Source organism: Bombina bombina, chromosome 2 (genome assembly GCF_027579735.1).
Source record: "Bombina bombina isolate aBomBom1 chromosome 2, aBomBom1.pri, whole genome shotgun sequence".
In the NCBI taxonomy this organism is placed as follows: domain Eukaryota; kingdom Metazoa; phylum Chordata; class Amphibia; order Anura; family Bombinatoridae; genus Bombina; species Bombina bombina.
In genome coordinates this window covers 756,727,842-756,744,941 of record NC_069500.1, presented here as the reverse complement: position 1 = coordinate 756,744,941, position 17,100 = coordinate 756,727,842, and the positions used below count along the sequence as shown (strand labels likewise).

The 17,100-nt window shown below is 44.8% G+C and overlaps 1 protein-coding gene across 1 annotated transcript in view; it reads right to left on the bottom strand.

The window, feature by feature from the left end:
• Window positions 1-17,100, bottom strand: part of FCHO1 (FCH and mu domain containing endocytic adaptor 1) — an 802,768-nt gene that overhangs the window by 636,525 nt on the left and 149,143 nt on the right. The window contains exon 11 of the mRNA XM_053702869.1: window positions 5,838-5,882. Coding sequence (XP_053558844.1) covers window positions 5,838-5,882 — 45 coding nt within the window. The remainder of the gene's footprint in view (window positions 1-5,837; window positions 5,883-17,100) is intronic.

Here is a 17,100-nt window from a genome sequence, read left to right as displayed (position 1 = left end):
GAACAGCTACACTGGTTTATATACCTGCAGATTAGTTCAGTGATTACAACATATACGTCGAATAAACAGACTTCTCAACTTACAGAGCTCGAGAGAATGGTAATGGCGGCCTCTAGAGGGAAAAAATTGAAATCTAGGATCTATATATTAATTCAGAAGGCTAAACGCAATTCCAAGTTAGACATGACAGAGATATGGGAGAGAGACACATTAGAGTCGTGGGAGACGGATGACTGGAATGAGCTGATGCTAAATACATATAAAGGATTGATTAGTGCAGACATGAGAGAAAATTACATAAAGGTGATGTTTAGATGGTACTTGACAGCAGAAAGGACAGCGCACTTTGCTACAACGCTAAATGGAAACTGTTACAGAGGGTGTCAAGAAAGGGGCACATACAGGCACATGTGGTGGGACTGTCAGGGAGTCCAATCACTGTGGGGAAGACTTTCAGAGCTGTTTAGCAATTTGTTAGAGGAGAGAGTATCTCTCACGATCATACAGGCACTACTTAATGATAAGGTGAAACCATTCAATGCAACAATTAATAAGTTTATCAAAATCCTCTGCACTTGTCTGAGAATCTGTATTGCCCGACATTGGAAGGTGGGGGTACCCACATGGCAGGAGGTGGTGGGGAAAATAACAGACGTATATCATGTCAGAAGTAGCGGTATGGTCACAGGGACAACCAGAGCAGTTTCAGAAGATTTGGTTCTATTGGTTGCTGAGATCAGAGCACTGTTTGAGATAGGCAGGAAAATGATAGCAGTGGAGAAGAAAGGATCTGTAAATGATGGTCTAAATTTGGTCCTAGTAGTCAACCCAAGTAGTTATCCTCTCTGAGGAAGCAGATAGTAATGATATATAGAGTCATAGTATGTAAGTTATTAGCTTTTAGTAGCATAATATTGGCACCTCCTGGGAGGGGGGAGGGCTCTAGTTGGGGAGGGGGGGAGAAGGGGATGTTATTAATTGAATGTAATTAAAAGTACAGGTTGGAGTGGATTATTTGGAGGCCTAAAGATGAATAATATCATAATGTCAAGATTCGCTTCTTATTAGTTATGTTAATGTCTATGCTTTATGACAATTTTCAGAAATCACCTGTACAAATGTGCTTTTATGAGTGAGTTTGTTTTGACCTTAAAAAAAATAATCAATAAAAACTATTTCAACATAAATAGTAGGGGTGGTATTATGAACATTAGTCCTATGATGAAGTGCCAAGTGCAGGCACGAAACATGTAAGGATGTTCATTTCTGCAGCCTCATTGTACCATGTTTTTATCAGTATACCATTAACAGTTATTTTTTAACTTATTAACTGCAGTGTGCAGCCGTTTTTCTTTTTCTCAAATAAGAACCTGGCAACTAGGAGTAGGCAAAGACAACCCAGTCAAAGGTTTAAATACTCCTCCCACTCCCCTCATCCCCCAGTCATTCTGCTGAGGTACAAGGAACAGTAGAAGAAATATCAGGGTGAAAGGTGACAGAAGAATATAAGGACGCCCCACATAAAAAAGTACGGGTGGGGAGCTGTGGACTCTTTCCATCAGAAAAAAAGGAAAATGATCAGGTAAGCATCATTTATGTTTTTCTTCTTAAATGGAAAGAGTCCACATCTGCATTCATTACTTTTGGGAAACAATAACCAAGCTATAGAGGACACTGAATGCCAAGACAGGAGGGTACAATTGGTGGCCCATACTGTGGGCACCAGGCCTGAACCTTTACCCAATAAAACACCCTGCTTCAGTCAAAGCCAATTTTTTTTTAAAAAAAAGGAAAAGCCCCAATGACACTGACTCGCAGTTAAGTCCAGAGGCCAAACCAGAGACCGCCAACAGACTTGACTGAGCCAACAGTCCTCCAGGAGATACCATTGCCCAACAAACGGTCCCCCACCGGCCTTTTTCCACAAATGGAGACACCAGCCGAAACCCCCAAGGGAACAAGGCAAAGGAGAACCAAGGAAACCGAAAGGTCACCTTATACAAAAAGAACACCTCCACGAGTGAGCCCAGGTCACAGAGACCCAAAGGGGCCCAAAAACAAAGAGGAGGCCACGCCTATACCAAGCGAAACCCAGGATAAGCACGGAATGCAACTGAAGTGGCAAAGTCCTCCCAGTGTCTGACCATAGAATACCAAAGTATTTGACCATGAAAAAGTGTGTAATACACCCAGGTGAAAAACCCCAAGTTTGAGAACACAGAGTCCATAACAGGACGACACAGAGGGTACTTGCGAGGAAGAAGAAGCAGTCAAGCAAGAAACAGACCACAAAAGTAACCCCCAGACAGAGGGCACTTTCCAGGCAACCTAAGTCGCCGGACCTACACAAAGGTCCCTAAAAAGGGGAACACAAAACCTCCAACGAGGCCCCCCTGGAAGGAGAGTATACCCTCAGATTCCAAAGGAAGAGTAAACCCTCTTACAATCAATAGAGCAAGTTGAAGGAAAATCTATACTCTAGCAGACTAAGCTAACCAGGATAGACACAACAAAGCTCACACATCCAGTGGAGACTGCAACCAAATTCAGTTCCTTAGACCACTTATCCATCCTGAACTGCAGACCCACACCCAGCTGAACCAACCCAGCCTCGGATCCAAGACAGGGGAACAAAAGAATCCTGAACAGGTACAGGAACGAGTGTAAGGATAGCACAGTCATCCCTACAGAGTACAAGTACAATCCGACTCTGAAAACAAACAAGGCCATAGACCTAAGGATCTATCAAATAAAGGCCCAACAAGTCTGCTTGGAGCCAGCAAGACCCCAGGGGAACCAATCCCACCTTTAAAATGAAACTATCTTACCGGAATCTATGCCGTGGAACAGGAACACGGCCCTTCAAGTGTGACAGATAGTAGCATCGCCTCCTCCATGGACTTGAGAGAAGAAAGCAGGCAGCAAAGCAAAGTTTGACAACGCTGATTGCTTGAGGAGCTGTTAATAGGAGTCAGGATGGTTTCGCAGAAAGAAACTCCCTACATCTCCAGACTTTCATCCAAGCCCTCACTGAGAGACTGACAGGACTACTTAAAACTCCTGTCCCATGTCGAAGAGTACTACCCTTCGACAAAAAAAAAAAATTCTGACACTTCTCTGCCATCCGCCTGGGAAAAAAGGCAAAGAATTACTGGGGGATGAGGGGAGTGGGAGGAGTATTAAAGACTTTGGCTGGGATGTCTTTGCCTCCTCCTGGTGGCCAGGTTCTTATTTCCCAAAAGTAATGAATGCAGCTATGGACTCTTTACATTTAAGAAGAAAAAAGTACACCAGCGCAATGCAAGTGCAAGAACGTGGAAGCAGAAATAAAGTTTTGCATTTTCATCAGTGTGTAATGTGTATGTGTAATGTCTTCAGGCTATGAGCAACATACCCTACATGTACATACTAATAGCCTGTGACCTATGGGAGTGCCACCATTCACTTACCTGCCAGCACTTGCTCTACCATGCTTACCAGCTGCAGGAGATCTGCTTCCAATAGAAAGAGCCCATCCTGAGGAGTATACAGACTAACGCAGGATCTATGTTAAGAGTAAGAAAAAGGCTAACAGGAGGGGGCTGCAGGATGAATCCCAGTGACACCTGAAGCTGGCTAGTGACAAACTTCCAAGGCAGAATTATTCTCACTGCTGGTTTATGCCTGTACACCCGTCTGTCCTATTGCCAGCTCTCTAAAGGGGCATAATGTTTTTCACATAGGTCTTAGAACCCCTATCCACGAAGAAACTGAAGCACTTTAAATTATCACCTCCTGTGGAGGCAAAAAATAAAACTGAGGTGCACAGGAAAGTAGTGGAATAAAATCTCTTGGTATGTTGGTTTATTTTTTGCCTCCTCTTAGTGGACTCCTACCACCTTATGAAAGTAAAGGAAGAAAAGTAAATCATGAAGAAAACCATTTCTTTCCAAAAAATATTAGAGCGTGAAAACATTTTTGTTTATGACAAACTTGTATTCGCCAATTCCAATGTACTAAAAAAAAAAAAATAATAATATTCCATCCTATTTATAGTTAAAATTGACATTTGTTTCACCGCTGAATTAGGGTCCAAGAAAAAAAGGACTATGTTTCAGTCCAACAACCCTTAGTCATGTCCTTGGACCCTAATGAAGTAGTGAAATAAAGGTCCATTTTAACTAAAAAGTGTCTATTTTTTTTTTTTTTATACATTTGATATATGCTTGATGATAGAGGTCGGGAGAGAGAGAGAGAGCAAAAGAGAGGTCGGGAGAGAGAGAGAGAGAGAGAGCAAAAGAGAGGTCGGGAGAGAGAGAGAGAGAGAGAGCAAAAGAGAGGTCGGGAGAGAGAGAGAGAGAGCAAAAGAGAGGTCGGGAGAGAGAGAGAGCAAAAGAGAGGTCGGGAGAGAGAGAGAGCAAAAGAGAGGTCGGGAGAGAGAGAGAGCAAAAGAGAGGTCGAGAGAGACAGAGAGAGAGAGAGAGAGCAAAAGAGAGGTCGAGAGAGAGAGAGAGAGAGCAAAAGAGGTCGAGAGAGAGAGAGCAAAAGAGAGGTCGAGAGAGAGAGAGCAAAAGAGAGGTCTAGAGAGAGAGAGAGAGCAAAAGAGAGGTCGAGAGAGAGCGAAAGAGAGGTCGAGAGAGAGAGAGAGCAAAAGAGAGGTCGGGAGAGAGAGAGAGAGAGAGAGCAAAAGAGAGGTCGGGAGAGAGAGAGAGAGAGCAAAAGAGAGGTCGAGAGAGAGAGAGAGAGAGCAAAAGAGAGGTCGGGAGAGAGAGAGAGAGAGAGAGAGAGAGCAAAAGAGAGGTCGGGAGAGAGAGAGCAAAAGAGAGGTCTAGAGAGAGAGAGAGAGCAAAAGAGAGGTCGAGAGAGAGCGAAAGAGAGGTCGAGAGAGAGAGAGAGAGAGCAAAAGAGAGGTCGAGAGAGAGAGAGAGAGCAAAAGAGAGGTCGGGAGAGAGAGAGAGAGCGAGAGCAAAAGAGAGGTCGGGAGAGAGAGAGAGAGAGCGAGAGCAAAAGAGAGGTCGGGAGAGAGAGAGAGAGAGAGAGAGAGCAAAAGAGAGGTCGGGAGACAGAGCGCGCAAAAGAGAGGTCGGGAGACAGAGCGCGCAAAAGAGAGGTCGGGAGACAGAGCGCGCAAAAGAGAGGTCGGGAGACAGAGCGCGCAAAAGAGAGGTCGGGAGACAGAGCGCGCAAAAGAGAGGTCGGGAGACAGAGCGCGCAAAAGAGAGGTCGGGAGACAGAGCGCGCAAAAGAGAGGTCGGGAGACAGAGCGCGCAAAAGAGAGGTCGGGAGACAGAGCGCGCAAAAGAGAGGTCGGGAGACAGAGCGCGCAAAAGAGAGGTCGGGAGACAGAGCGCGCAAAAGAGAGGTCGGGAGACAGAGCGCGCAAAAGAGAGGTCGGGAGACAGAGCGCGCAAAAGAGAGGTCGGGAGACAGAGCGGGTCGCAAGAGAGGAAGAGAGCAAAAAAGAGAGGGGGAGAGAGCAAAAAAAGAGGGGGAGAGAGAGAGAGATAGTGCGAGAGAGCACGCGCAAAAGAGAGCGAGAGAGGGGGAGGAGAGAGGGGGAGGAGAGAGAGCGAGAGAGGAGGGAGAGAGAGCGCAAGGGTTGGGACCGCTGTACTGCAAAAAATGTCCCATGTACACGGGCTTTAGGACTAGTCAAGTTATAATTCATTGAAAAATGAAGCCTAAATGTTTTTCTAATATGAATCAAAGTTTCAAAGTATCCTTGAATGAGAAAGTAATACTGTTTCTATAAAACAAGCAAGAACTGCTATATCAACCTCTTACACCAAGGAATAGGAACATCAGAAAAGTCACAAAAAGAAAAATATTGAGACAATGATCTCCATACACATGCTCACCTTCTATTGTTGCAGGGAAACGGAAACCTTCAAATTCAACGGCTCCTGAAGTTAAAGAAAAAACATAATTTATGCTTACCTGATAAATTTATTTCTCTTGTGATGTATCGAGTCCACGGATATATCCATACTTGTGGGATATTCTCCTTCCCTACAGGAAGTGGCAAAGAGAGCACCCACAGCAGAGCTGTCTATATAGCTCCTCCCTTAGCTCCACCCCCCAGTCATCCGACCGAAGGCTAGGAAGAAAAAGGAGAAACTATAGGGTGCTGTGGTAACTGAAGTTTTTTAAATAAAAATATACTGCCTGTCTTAAATAAACAGGGCGGGCCGTGGACTCGATACATCACAAGAGAAATAAATTTATCAGATAAGCATAAATTATGTTTTCTCTTGTAAGATGTATCGAATCCACGGATTCATCCATACTTGTGGGATACCAATACCAAAGCTTTAGGACACGGATGAAGGGAGGGACAAGACAGGTACCTTAAACGAAAGGCACCACTGCTTGTAGAACCTTTCTCCCAAAAATAGCCTCCGAAGAAGCAAAAGTATTGAATTTGGAAAATTTGGAAAAAGTATGAAGCGAAGACCAAGTCGCTGCCTTACAAATCTGTTCAACAGAAGCCTCATTTTTAAAAGCCCATGTGGAAGCCACTGCTCTAGTAGAATAGCAGTAATTCTTTCAGGAGGCTGCTGGCCAGCAGTCTCATAAGCCAAACTGATTATGCTTTTCAGCCAAAAGGAAAGAGAGGTAGCCGTAGCCTTTTGACCTCTCCGTTTACCAGAATAAACTATAAACAATGAAGATGTTTGACGGAAATCTTTAGTTGCTTGTAAGTAAAACTTTAAAGCGCGAACCACATCAAGATTGTGCAGCAGACGTTCCTTCTTAGATGAAGGATTAGGACACAGTGAAGGAACAACAATCTCCTGATTGATATTCCTATTAGAAACAACCTTAGGAAGAAACCCAGATTTGGTACGCAAAACCACCTTATCTGCATGGAAAACAAGGTAAGGTGAATCACACAGTAAAGCAGATAACTCAGAAACTCTTCGAGCTGAAGAGATAGCTACTAAAAACAAAACTTTCCAAGATAGAAGCTTAATATCTATGGAATGCATAGGTTCAAACGGAACCCCTTGAAGAACTTTAAGAACTAAGTTTAGGCTCCATGGCGGAGCAACAGTTTTAAATACAGGCTTGATCCTAACCAAGGCCTGACTAAACGCTTGAACGTCTGGGACATCTGCCAGACATTTGTGTAAAAGAATAGACAAAGCAGATATTTGTCCTTTTAAGGAACTAGCTGATAATCCCTTCTCCAATCCTTCTTGGAGAAAGGACAATATTCTAGGAATCCTAATCTTACTCCATGAGTAACCCTTGGATTCACACCAATAAAAATATTTGCGCCAAATCTTATGATAAATCTTCCTGGTGACCGGCTTTCTAGCTTGAATCAGGGTATCAATGACCGACTCAGAGAAACCACGCTTTGATAAAATCAGGCGTTCAATCTCCAAGCAGTCAGGCGCAGAGAAATTAGATTTGGATGCGTGAATGGACCTTGGATTAGAAGGTCCTGCCTCATTGGCAGAGTCCACGGTGGAACCGATGACATGTCCACTAGGTCTGCATACCAAGTCCTGCGTGGCCATGCAGGTGCTATCAGAATCACAGAAGCTCTCTCCTGCTTGATTCTGGCAACCAGACGTGGGAGGAGAGGAAACGGTGGAAATACAAAGGCCAGATTGAAGGACCAGGGCACTGCTAGAGCATCTATCAGTAACGCCTGGGGATCCCGGGACCTGGACCCGTAACGAGGAAGTTTGGCATTCTGACGGGACGCCATCAGATCCAATTCTGGTGTGCCCCATAGCCGAGTCAGCTGGGCAAATACCTCCGGATGGAGCTCACACTCCCCCGGATGAAAAGTCTGACGACTTAGGAAATCCGCCTCCCAGTTCTCTACCCCTGGGATATGGATTGCTGAGAGATGGCAAGAGTGATCCTCCGCCCATCGGATTATTTTGGTTACCTCCATCATCGCTAGAGAACTCCGTGTTCCTCCTTGATGATTGATATAAGCTACAGTCGTGATGTTGTCCGACTGAAATCTGATGAATTTGGCCGCAGCTAGCTGAGGCCACGCCTGGAGCGCATTGAATATCGCTCTCAGTTCTAGAATGTTTATCGGGAGTAGAGTTTACTCCCGAGACCATAAGCCCTGTGCTTTCAGAGAGTTCCAGACTGCACCCCAGCCTAGCAGGCTGACATCTGTCGTTACTATGAGCCACTCCGGCCTGCGGAAACACATTCCCTGAGACAGGTGGTCCTGAGACAACCACCAGAGAAGAGAATCTCTCGTCTCCTGGTCCAGATGCAGTTGAGGAGATAAATCTGCATAATCCCCATTCCACTGTTTGAGCATGCATAGTTGCAGTGGTCTGAGGTGTAGGCGGGCAAAAGGAACTATGTCAATTGCCGCTACCATGAGTCCGATTACCTCCATACACTGAGCCACTGATGGCTGAGGAATGGAATGAAGAGCTCGGCAAGTGGTTAAGAGCTTTGATTTTCTGACCTCCGTCAGAAATATTTTCATTTCTACCGAGTCTATCAGAGTCCCTAGGAAGGAAACTCTTGTGAGAGGGAAGAGAGAACTCTTTTTTTATGTTCACCTTCCACCCGTGAGATCTCAGAAAAGCCAACACGATGTCCGTGTGAGACTTGGCTAGCTGGAAAGTCGACGCCTGAATCAAGATGTCTAGATATGGCGCCACTGCTATGCCCTGCGGTCTTAGAACCGCCAAAAGGGACCCTACCACCTTTGTGAAAATTCTGGGAGCAGTGGCCAACCCGAAGGGAAGGGCCACAAACTGGTAATGCCTGTCCTGAAAGGCGAATCTGAGGAATTGATGATGATCTCTGTGAATAGGGATGTGTAGATACGCATACTTTAAGTCCACGGTAGTCATATATTGACCCTCCTGGATCAACGGTAGAATAGTCCGAAAAGTCTGCATCTTGAATGATGGTACTCTGAGGAATTTGTTTAGAATTTTGAGATCCAAGATTGGTCTGAAAGTTCTCTTTTTTGGGAACCACAAACAGGTTTGAGTAAAACCCTAGCCCTTGTTCCGCTTTTGGAACTGGGCGGATTACTCCCATGGTATGTAGGTCTTCTACACAGCGTAAGAACGCCTCTCTCTGTCTGGTTTGCAGACAATTGAGAAATGTGAAATCTCCCCCTTGGGGGAGAGTCTTTGAAGTCCAGAAGATATCCCTGGAACACAATTTCTAAGGCCCAGGAATCGTGAACATCTCTTGCCCAAGCCTGAGCGAAGAGAGAGAGTCTGCCCCCTACTAGATCCGGTCCCGGATTGGGGGCTACCCCTTCAAGCTGTCTTAGAGGCAGCTGCAGGCTTCTTAGCCTGTTAACCCTTGTTCCAAACCTGGTTAGGTCTCCAGACTGACTTGCATTGGGCAAAATTCCCCTCTTGCTTTGCAGCAGGGGAAGCTGAAGCGGGACCACCCTTGAAGTTCCGAAAGGAACGAAAATTATTTTGTTTGGTCCTCATTTTATTTGTTCTATCCTGAGGGAGGGCATGGCCTTTCCCTCCAGTCATGTCTGAAATAATCTCTTTCAGTTCAGGCCCGAATAGGGTCTTTCCTTTGAAAGGGATGTTCAAAAGCTTAGATTTTGATGACACATCAGCAGACCAGGACTTAAGCCATAACGCCCTGCGTGGTAAAATGGCAAAACCTGAATTCTTTGCCGCTAATTTAGCCACTTGGAAAGCGGCATCTGTAATGAAAGAATTAGCCAACTTAAGGGCCTTATTTCTGTCCATAATATCCTCTAATGGAGTCTCCATCTGAAGAGCCTCTTCTAGAGCCTCGAACCAGAAAGCAGCTGCAGTAGTTACAGGAACAATGCATGCAATAGGTTGGAGAACAAAAATTTTCTTCAGGAGACCCTCTAATTTTTTATCCATAGGATCTTTGAAAGCACAACTGTCTTCGATAGGTATAGTTGTACGCTTAGCCAGAGTAGAAATAGCTCCCTCCACCTTAGGAACTGTCTGCCACGAGTCCCGCATAGTGTCAGATATGGGAAACATTTTCTTAAAAACAGGAGGGGGAGTGAACGGAATACCTGGTCTATCCCACTCCTTAGTAACAATATTCACAATCCTCTTAGGGACTGGAAAAACATCAATGTAAACAGGAACCTCTAAGTATTTGTCCATTTTACACAATTTCTCAGGGACCACTATAGGGACACAATCATCTAGAGTCGCTAATACCTCCCTGAGCAATAAGCGGAGGTGTTCAAGCTTAAATTTAAAGGCCGTCATATCAGAATCTGTCTGAGGGAGCGTCTTTCCTGAATCAGAAATTTCTTCCTCAGATAACAAATCCCTTACCCCTACTTCAGAACATTGTGAGGGTATATCGGATACGGCTACTAAAGTGTCAGACGGCTCAGCATTTGTTGTTAACCCAGAGCTGTCACGCTTTCCTTGTAAACCAGGCAGTTTGGATAAAACCTCTGTGAGAGTTGTATTCATAACTGTGGCCATGTCTTGTAAAGTAAATGAATTCGACGCACTAGAGGTACTAGGCGTCACTTGTGCGGGCGTTACTGGTCGTGACACTTGGGGAGAGCTAGATGTTAAACCCTTATTTCCTTCTGTCTGAGAATCATCTATTGCAATATTTTTAAGTGCTAAAATATGCTCTTCATAATTTATAGACAGATCAGAGCAAGTGGGACACATTCTAAGAGGGGGTTCCACAATGGCTTCTAAACACATTGAACAAGGATTTTCCTTGGTGTCAGACATGTTAAACAGGCTAGTAATGTAACAAGCAAGCTTGGAAAACACTTTAATCAAAGCAAATAACACTTAGAAAAAAAACAGTACTGTGCCTTTAAGAGAAAAAAAGCTGCACAAACTCTGCAAAACAGTGTAAAAAAGCAGTAAACTCAACAAAATTTTTACAGTAGCATCACAAAGCCTTAGTAACTTTGCACAGCTATGCAAATAAACAATTAACCCCTTAATGTAAAAAAAAAAAATGTATGACAAAACGTCAAAAAACGGTAAAAAACGTTCAGCACCTTGCTCAGCTCTGCTGTGGCGCCTACCTGCCCTTTAGGAACGATCTGTGGGGGAAACAACTTATTTGCAGCCTTCAAACACAGTAGGAACCTCTGGAGAAGCAGCTGGATGTCTCTGAGGAAAAGAAACTGCGCAACTGAGGCGCGAAAATAGGCCCCTCCCACCTCAGTCGATGTTTTGGGGCCTAAAAGAAACACAACAGAGTGTTTCTTAAACTAGCCATGTGGGTTAATAACCATTAAACAAGCAACAATGACCCCTTAAAGTCTCTCAAAAAACATTATATTTGCATTTTTTATAAATAAACAAAATGTTTTTCCCTATCAGTGTCACCAGTAACTAATGAGCCCTTCATGCAAGCTGGGATTCCTACTAAGTGTCTGAATACAGCTTACCCTTCCCTCATGGGGATATTGCCAGCCTTTTCTAGAATTAACACAGTCTGTCTAGAAAAAAATAGACTGAACATACCTCAATGCAGTTTAGCCTGCAAACCGTTCCCCCAACTGAAGTTTTCCTGTACTCTTCAGCCCTTGTGAGAACAGCAGTGGATCTTAGTTACAAAGTGCTAAGATCATCATCCTCCTTGCAGAAATCTTCATCCCTTTTCTGCCAGAGAGTAAATAGTACACACCAGTACCATTTAAAATAAACTTTTGCTTGAGAAAATAAAAACTAACATTTTTGTCACCACACTCACTTTACCCTTCCTAGTACTTAGAGTAGGCAAAGAGAATGACTGTGGGGTGGAACTAAGGGAGGAGCTATATAGACCGCTCTGCTGTGGGTGCTCTCTTTGCCACTTCCTGTAGGGAAGGAGAATATCCCACAAGTATGGATGAATCCGTGGACTCGGTACATCTTACAAGAGAAAGAAAATTTATGCTTTCCTGATAAATGTATTTCTTTTTTGACACGATGAGTCCACGGATCATCTTAATTACTAATGGGATATTCACCTACTGGTCAGCAGGAGGCGGCAAAGAGCACCACAGCAGAGCTGTTAAATAGCTCCTCCCTTCCCTCCCACTCCAGTCATTCGACCAAAGTTAGGAAGAGAAAGGAAAAGCCAAGGTGCAGGGGTGTCTGAAATTTACAATAACCCACAACCCGTCTAAAAACACAGGGCGAGCCATGGACTCACCGTGTCAAAAAAGAAATAAATTTATCAGGTAAGCATAATTTTTCTTGTCTTTTTTATGACACGATGAGTCCACGGATCATCTTAATTACCAACGGGATTCAATACCCAAGCTAGAGTACACAGATGATACGGAAGGATCAAGACAGGGAACCTAAACGGAAGGCACCACTGCTTGAAGAACCTTTCTCCCAAAAGCTGCCACAGCCGAGGCAAAAGTGTCAAATTTGTAGAACTTTGAAAAAGTGTGAAGAGAGGACCAAGTTGCAGCCTTGCAAATATGTTCCACAGAAGCTTCATTTTTGAACGCCCATGAGGAAGCAACAGCCCTCGTGGAATGAGCCGTAACTCTCTCGGGAGGCTGCTGTCCAGCAGTCTCATATGCAAAACATATAATACTCTTAAGCCAAAAATAAAGAAGTAGCCGTAGCTTTGTGTTCCTTATGTTTTCCTGAGAAAACTACAAACAAAGAATAAGACTGACAAAAGTCCTTCGTCGCCTGCAAGTAAAACGTTAAAGCACGGACCAAATCCAAATTGTGCAGAAGACGTTCTTTCTGAGAAGAAGGATTAGGACACAACAAAGGAACATCAATCTCCTTAATAATGTTCCGATCATAAACAACCTTAGGAAGAAATCCTAATTTAGTATGTAAAACTACCTTATCTGAATGGAAAATAAGAAAAGGAGACTCATACTGTAATGCTGAGAGCTCTGACACTCTCCGAGCAGAAGAAATAGCAACAAGAAATAAAACTTTCCAAGATAACAACTTAATATCTAATGAATGCATAGGCTCAAATGGAGCCCCTTGAAGAACTTTGAGAACTAAATTAAGACTCCATGGAGGAGTACCTGGTTTGAACACAGGCCTGATCCTGACCAAGGCCTTACAGAATGATTGAACATCTGGGATATCCGCCAGACGTTTGTTCAAGAAAATAGATAAAGCCGAGATCTGACCCTTTGAGGGAACTCGTCGATAAACCCTTCTCCAAACCCTCTTGGAGAAAAGACAAAATTATAGGAATCCTAACCTTACTCCATGAGTAGCCCTTGGATTCACACCAATAAAGGTATTTACGCCAAATTTTATGGTAAATCCTTCTAGTCACAGGCTTACGAGCCTGAATCATGGTCTCCATGACCGAATCAGAAAATCCCTGCTTGAACAAAATTAAGCGTTCAATCTCCAAGCAGTCAGCTTCAGAGAAACTAGATTTGGGTGAAGGAAGGGCCCCTGAATCAGAAGGTCCTTTCTCAACGGAAGTCTCCAAGGTGACAGATGCCATCTCCACCAGATCCGCATACCAAATCCTGCGAGGCCAGGTCAGAGCTATGAGGATCACCAACGCCCTCTCCTGTTTGATTTGAGCAATTACCCGAGGAAGAAGAGCAAACGGAGGAAATAGGTATGCTAGACTGAAGGTCCAAGGGACTGCCAGAGCATCTATCAGTTCCGCCTGGGGGTCCCTGGACCTTGACCTGTATCTCGGGAGCTTGGCATTCTGTCAAAATGCCATGAGATCCAATTCCGGTTGACCCCACTTGAGAATTATGTTTGAGAACACTTCCGGATGGAGTTCCCACTCCCCCGGATGAAAAGTCTGCCTGCTCAAGAAATCTGCCTCCCAATTGTCAACCCCTGGAATGTGGATTGCTGATAGGTAACAAGAGTGGGCTTCTGCCCACTGGATTATTTTGGCTACCTCTGTCATCGCTAAGGAACTCCTTGTTCCTCCTTGATGATTGATGTAAGCCACTGAAGTTATGCTGTCCGACTGGAACCTGATAAACCGGAGAGGCTAAATGGGGTCAGGCCAGAAGGGCATTGAAGATTGCCCTCAGTTCTAGAATGTTTATAGGAAGAACAGACTGAGTCCAAACTCCCTGTTAAGCAGACAGGCTATGATTACGGCTGAGTGCCGAAACATGTAAGCCATTTGGTGTCTCGCCTGTCTTACTTTTTGCACTCTGTTGCCCCTGAACGCAACTTTTAAACTTTTTTGTTTAATAAAGAATATTTTTATCTACTTTCATTGGGATCCGCTGCTTCTTCTCTTCTCCTGTGATTTACTACACCAGATCACGGATTCCTCAGCCCTGCATCATGTTGTAACCCCGGGTGAAGATAGCCCCGCCCCCCGTCACTCACGCACGCATACGTTGAACGCTGGTGAGGAAACCTTGGAACACAGCCGGTCCCTACGGACCTATTGCCGCCTGTCTAAAGATTACACTTTTCAGCAAGGAAGCAAGCGCATCTGTTTATGCCGAAGTTAAATACCGGCCAGCACGCTTCTGGAGTCTTTCTGCTGCCGTACCTGAATCTACACAGGCGGTTGACTGAGCCCCCGGTTGGGTGAATTTTCCTGGAAAAAAGGGGTGAGTGGGGTTTCTGGACGGAAGTCCCGGGACCAACAAAAATCTTTAACAAGAGTGTTTATATTGCTGATACATATTGTGAGTGCTACCTTCTCTCTCCTTTTTCTTTCCAAACTCCCTGTGCCTTTAGAGAGCCCCAGACTGCTCCCCACCCCAGAAGGCTGGCGACTGTTGTCACAATCACCCAAGATGGTCTGCGAAAGCAGGTTCCCTGGGAGAGATGATCCAGAGACAGCCACCATTGAAGAGAGTCCCTTGTCTCCTGCTCCAGAGTTATTTGAGGAGACAAGTCTGCATAATCTCCGTTCCATGGCCTGAGCATTTTTAACTGCAGAGGTCTGAGATGGAAACGAGCAAACGGGATGATGTCCATTGCCGCCACCATCAGCCCAATTAACTCCATGCACTGAGCCACTGACGGCCGAGGAGTGGACTGAAGGACTAGACAAGTATCGATAATCTTTGATTTCCCGCCTTCTGTCAGAAAAATCTTCATGGACAAGGAGTCTATTAAGGATCCCAAGGATGTGACTTTTGTGTCTGGAACTAGGGGACTCTTTCCCGAATTTCCCTTCCACCCGTGAGTTCTCAGGTAAGATAACACTATGTCGGTGTGGGATCTTGCTTGTTGAAAAGATGGCGCCTGGACTAGAATGTTGTCCAGATAAGGCGCCACCCCTATGCCCCATGACCGAAGTACCGCCAACAGAGACCCCAGAACCTTTGTGAAGATTCTGGGAGCAGTGGCAAGGTCGAAAGGAAGAGCCACAAATTGGAAGAGTTTGTCCTGGAAGGCAAATTTTAGGAACTTGTGATGATCCCTGTGAATAGGGACATGTAGGTACGCGTCCTTTAAATCCAGAGTTGTCATGAACTGACCCTCCTGGATTAAGGGAAGAATGGAACAAATAGTTTCCATCTTGAAGGACGGAAACCCTGAGAAATTTGTTTAGACTCTTTAGATCCAAAATCGGTCTGAAGGTTCCCTCCTTTTTGGGAACCATAAAAAGTTTGGAATAAAAACCCTGACCCTGTTCTTGTACTGGGACAATCACTCCCAGGGCAGAGAGGTCTCCTACACAATGTAAGAACGCCTCTCCCTTTGTCTGGTCTGCAGATAATCTTGAAAGAAGAAACCTGCCTCTGGGAGGAAAACTTTTGAACTCCAATTTGTATCCCTGAGACACTATTTCTAATGCCCAGGGATCCTGAATGTCCCGAACCCAAGCCTGAACGAAGGAAAGTCTGCCCTCTACCAGATCCGGTCCTGGATCAGGGGCATGCCCTTCATGCTGTTTTGGATTCAATATCAGGCTTCTTGTATTGTTTATCCTTATTCCAAGACCGGTTGGGTCTCCATGTAGGTTTAGATTGTTCCTGCTTAGAGGAGGAAGAGGAAGAATTTCCCTTGAAATTTTGAAAGTAACGAAAATTACTCTGTCCTTTTTGTTTGTTTCTCTTATCCTGAGGGAGGAGATGACCCTTACCTCCCGTGATAGAGATAATTTCCATCAGGCCAGGTCCAAACAAGGTCTTCCTCTTGTAAGGAATCGCTAGAAGCTTAGACTTAGATGACACATCCGCAGACCAAGGTTTTAACCATAAGGCTCTGCGGGCTAGGACAGAAAAAAAACGAACTCTTAGCTCCCAGTTTAATAATCTGAAGGGAAGCGCCCGTAATAAAAGTATTAGCTAGCTTCAGAGCTTTAATCCTGTCTTGGATCTCCTCCAATGAAGTCTCAGTCCTGAGAGACTGAGACAGAGCATCAAACCAATATGCTGCCGCACTAGTGACAGTAGCAATGCACGCAGCTGGCTGCAATAGCAGACCCTGGTGAAAATAAATCTTTTTAAGTAAACCCTCTAACTTCTTGTCCATAGGATCTTTGAAAGCACAACTATCCTCTATGGTAATAGTGGTTCTCTTGGCTAATGTGGAAACAGCCCCTTCCACCTTAGGAACTGTTTGCCAAGCCTCCTTGAAAGAGTCAGTTATGGGAAACATCTTCTTAAAAATAGGAGAGGGAGAAAAAGGAATACCTGGTCTCTCCCATTCCCTAGTAACAATCTCTGAAGCTCGCTTTGGCACTGGAAATACGTCCGAGTAAGAAGGAACATCGAAATATCTGTTCAATTTACTAGACTTCGCAGGGGCAACCACTACTGTGGAGTCAGTCGTCTAAAGTAACCAAAACCTCCCTGAGCAACAGGTGGAGGTGTTCTAGCTTAAACCTAAAAGTTACAACCTCCGAGTCAGTCAGAGGCAATGAACTTTCTGAGTCTGAAATTTTGCCTTCAGATGGAACCTCAATACCCTCCTTCTCAGGTCATTGGGAGGGTACTTCCGAGATTGCCACCATTGTATCAGAAACCTCACTTGCTGCATGCCTGGCTTTCCTCTTACGTTTGCCTTGCAGCATTGGGAAAGCAGACAACGCATCAGAAATTGTGGAAGACATGAGAGCAGCTATGTCTTTTAAGGTAACTCCAGCAGGCGCTAGAGCAGAAGTACAGGGCACTGCTTGAGCAGGCGTTAAAGTTTGGGACGCTTGAGGAGAAAGCTGCGGCATACCTTGAATCTCGTCATTAGACTCTTG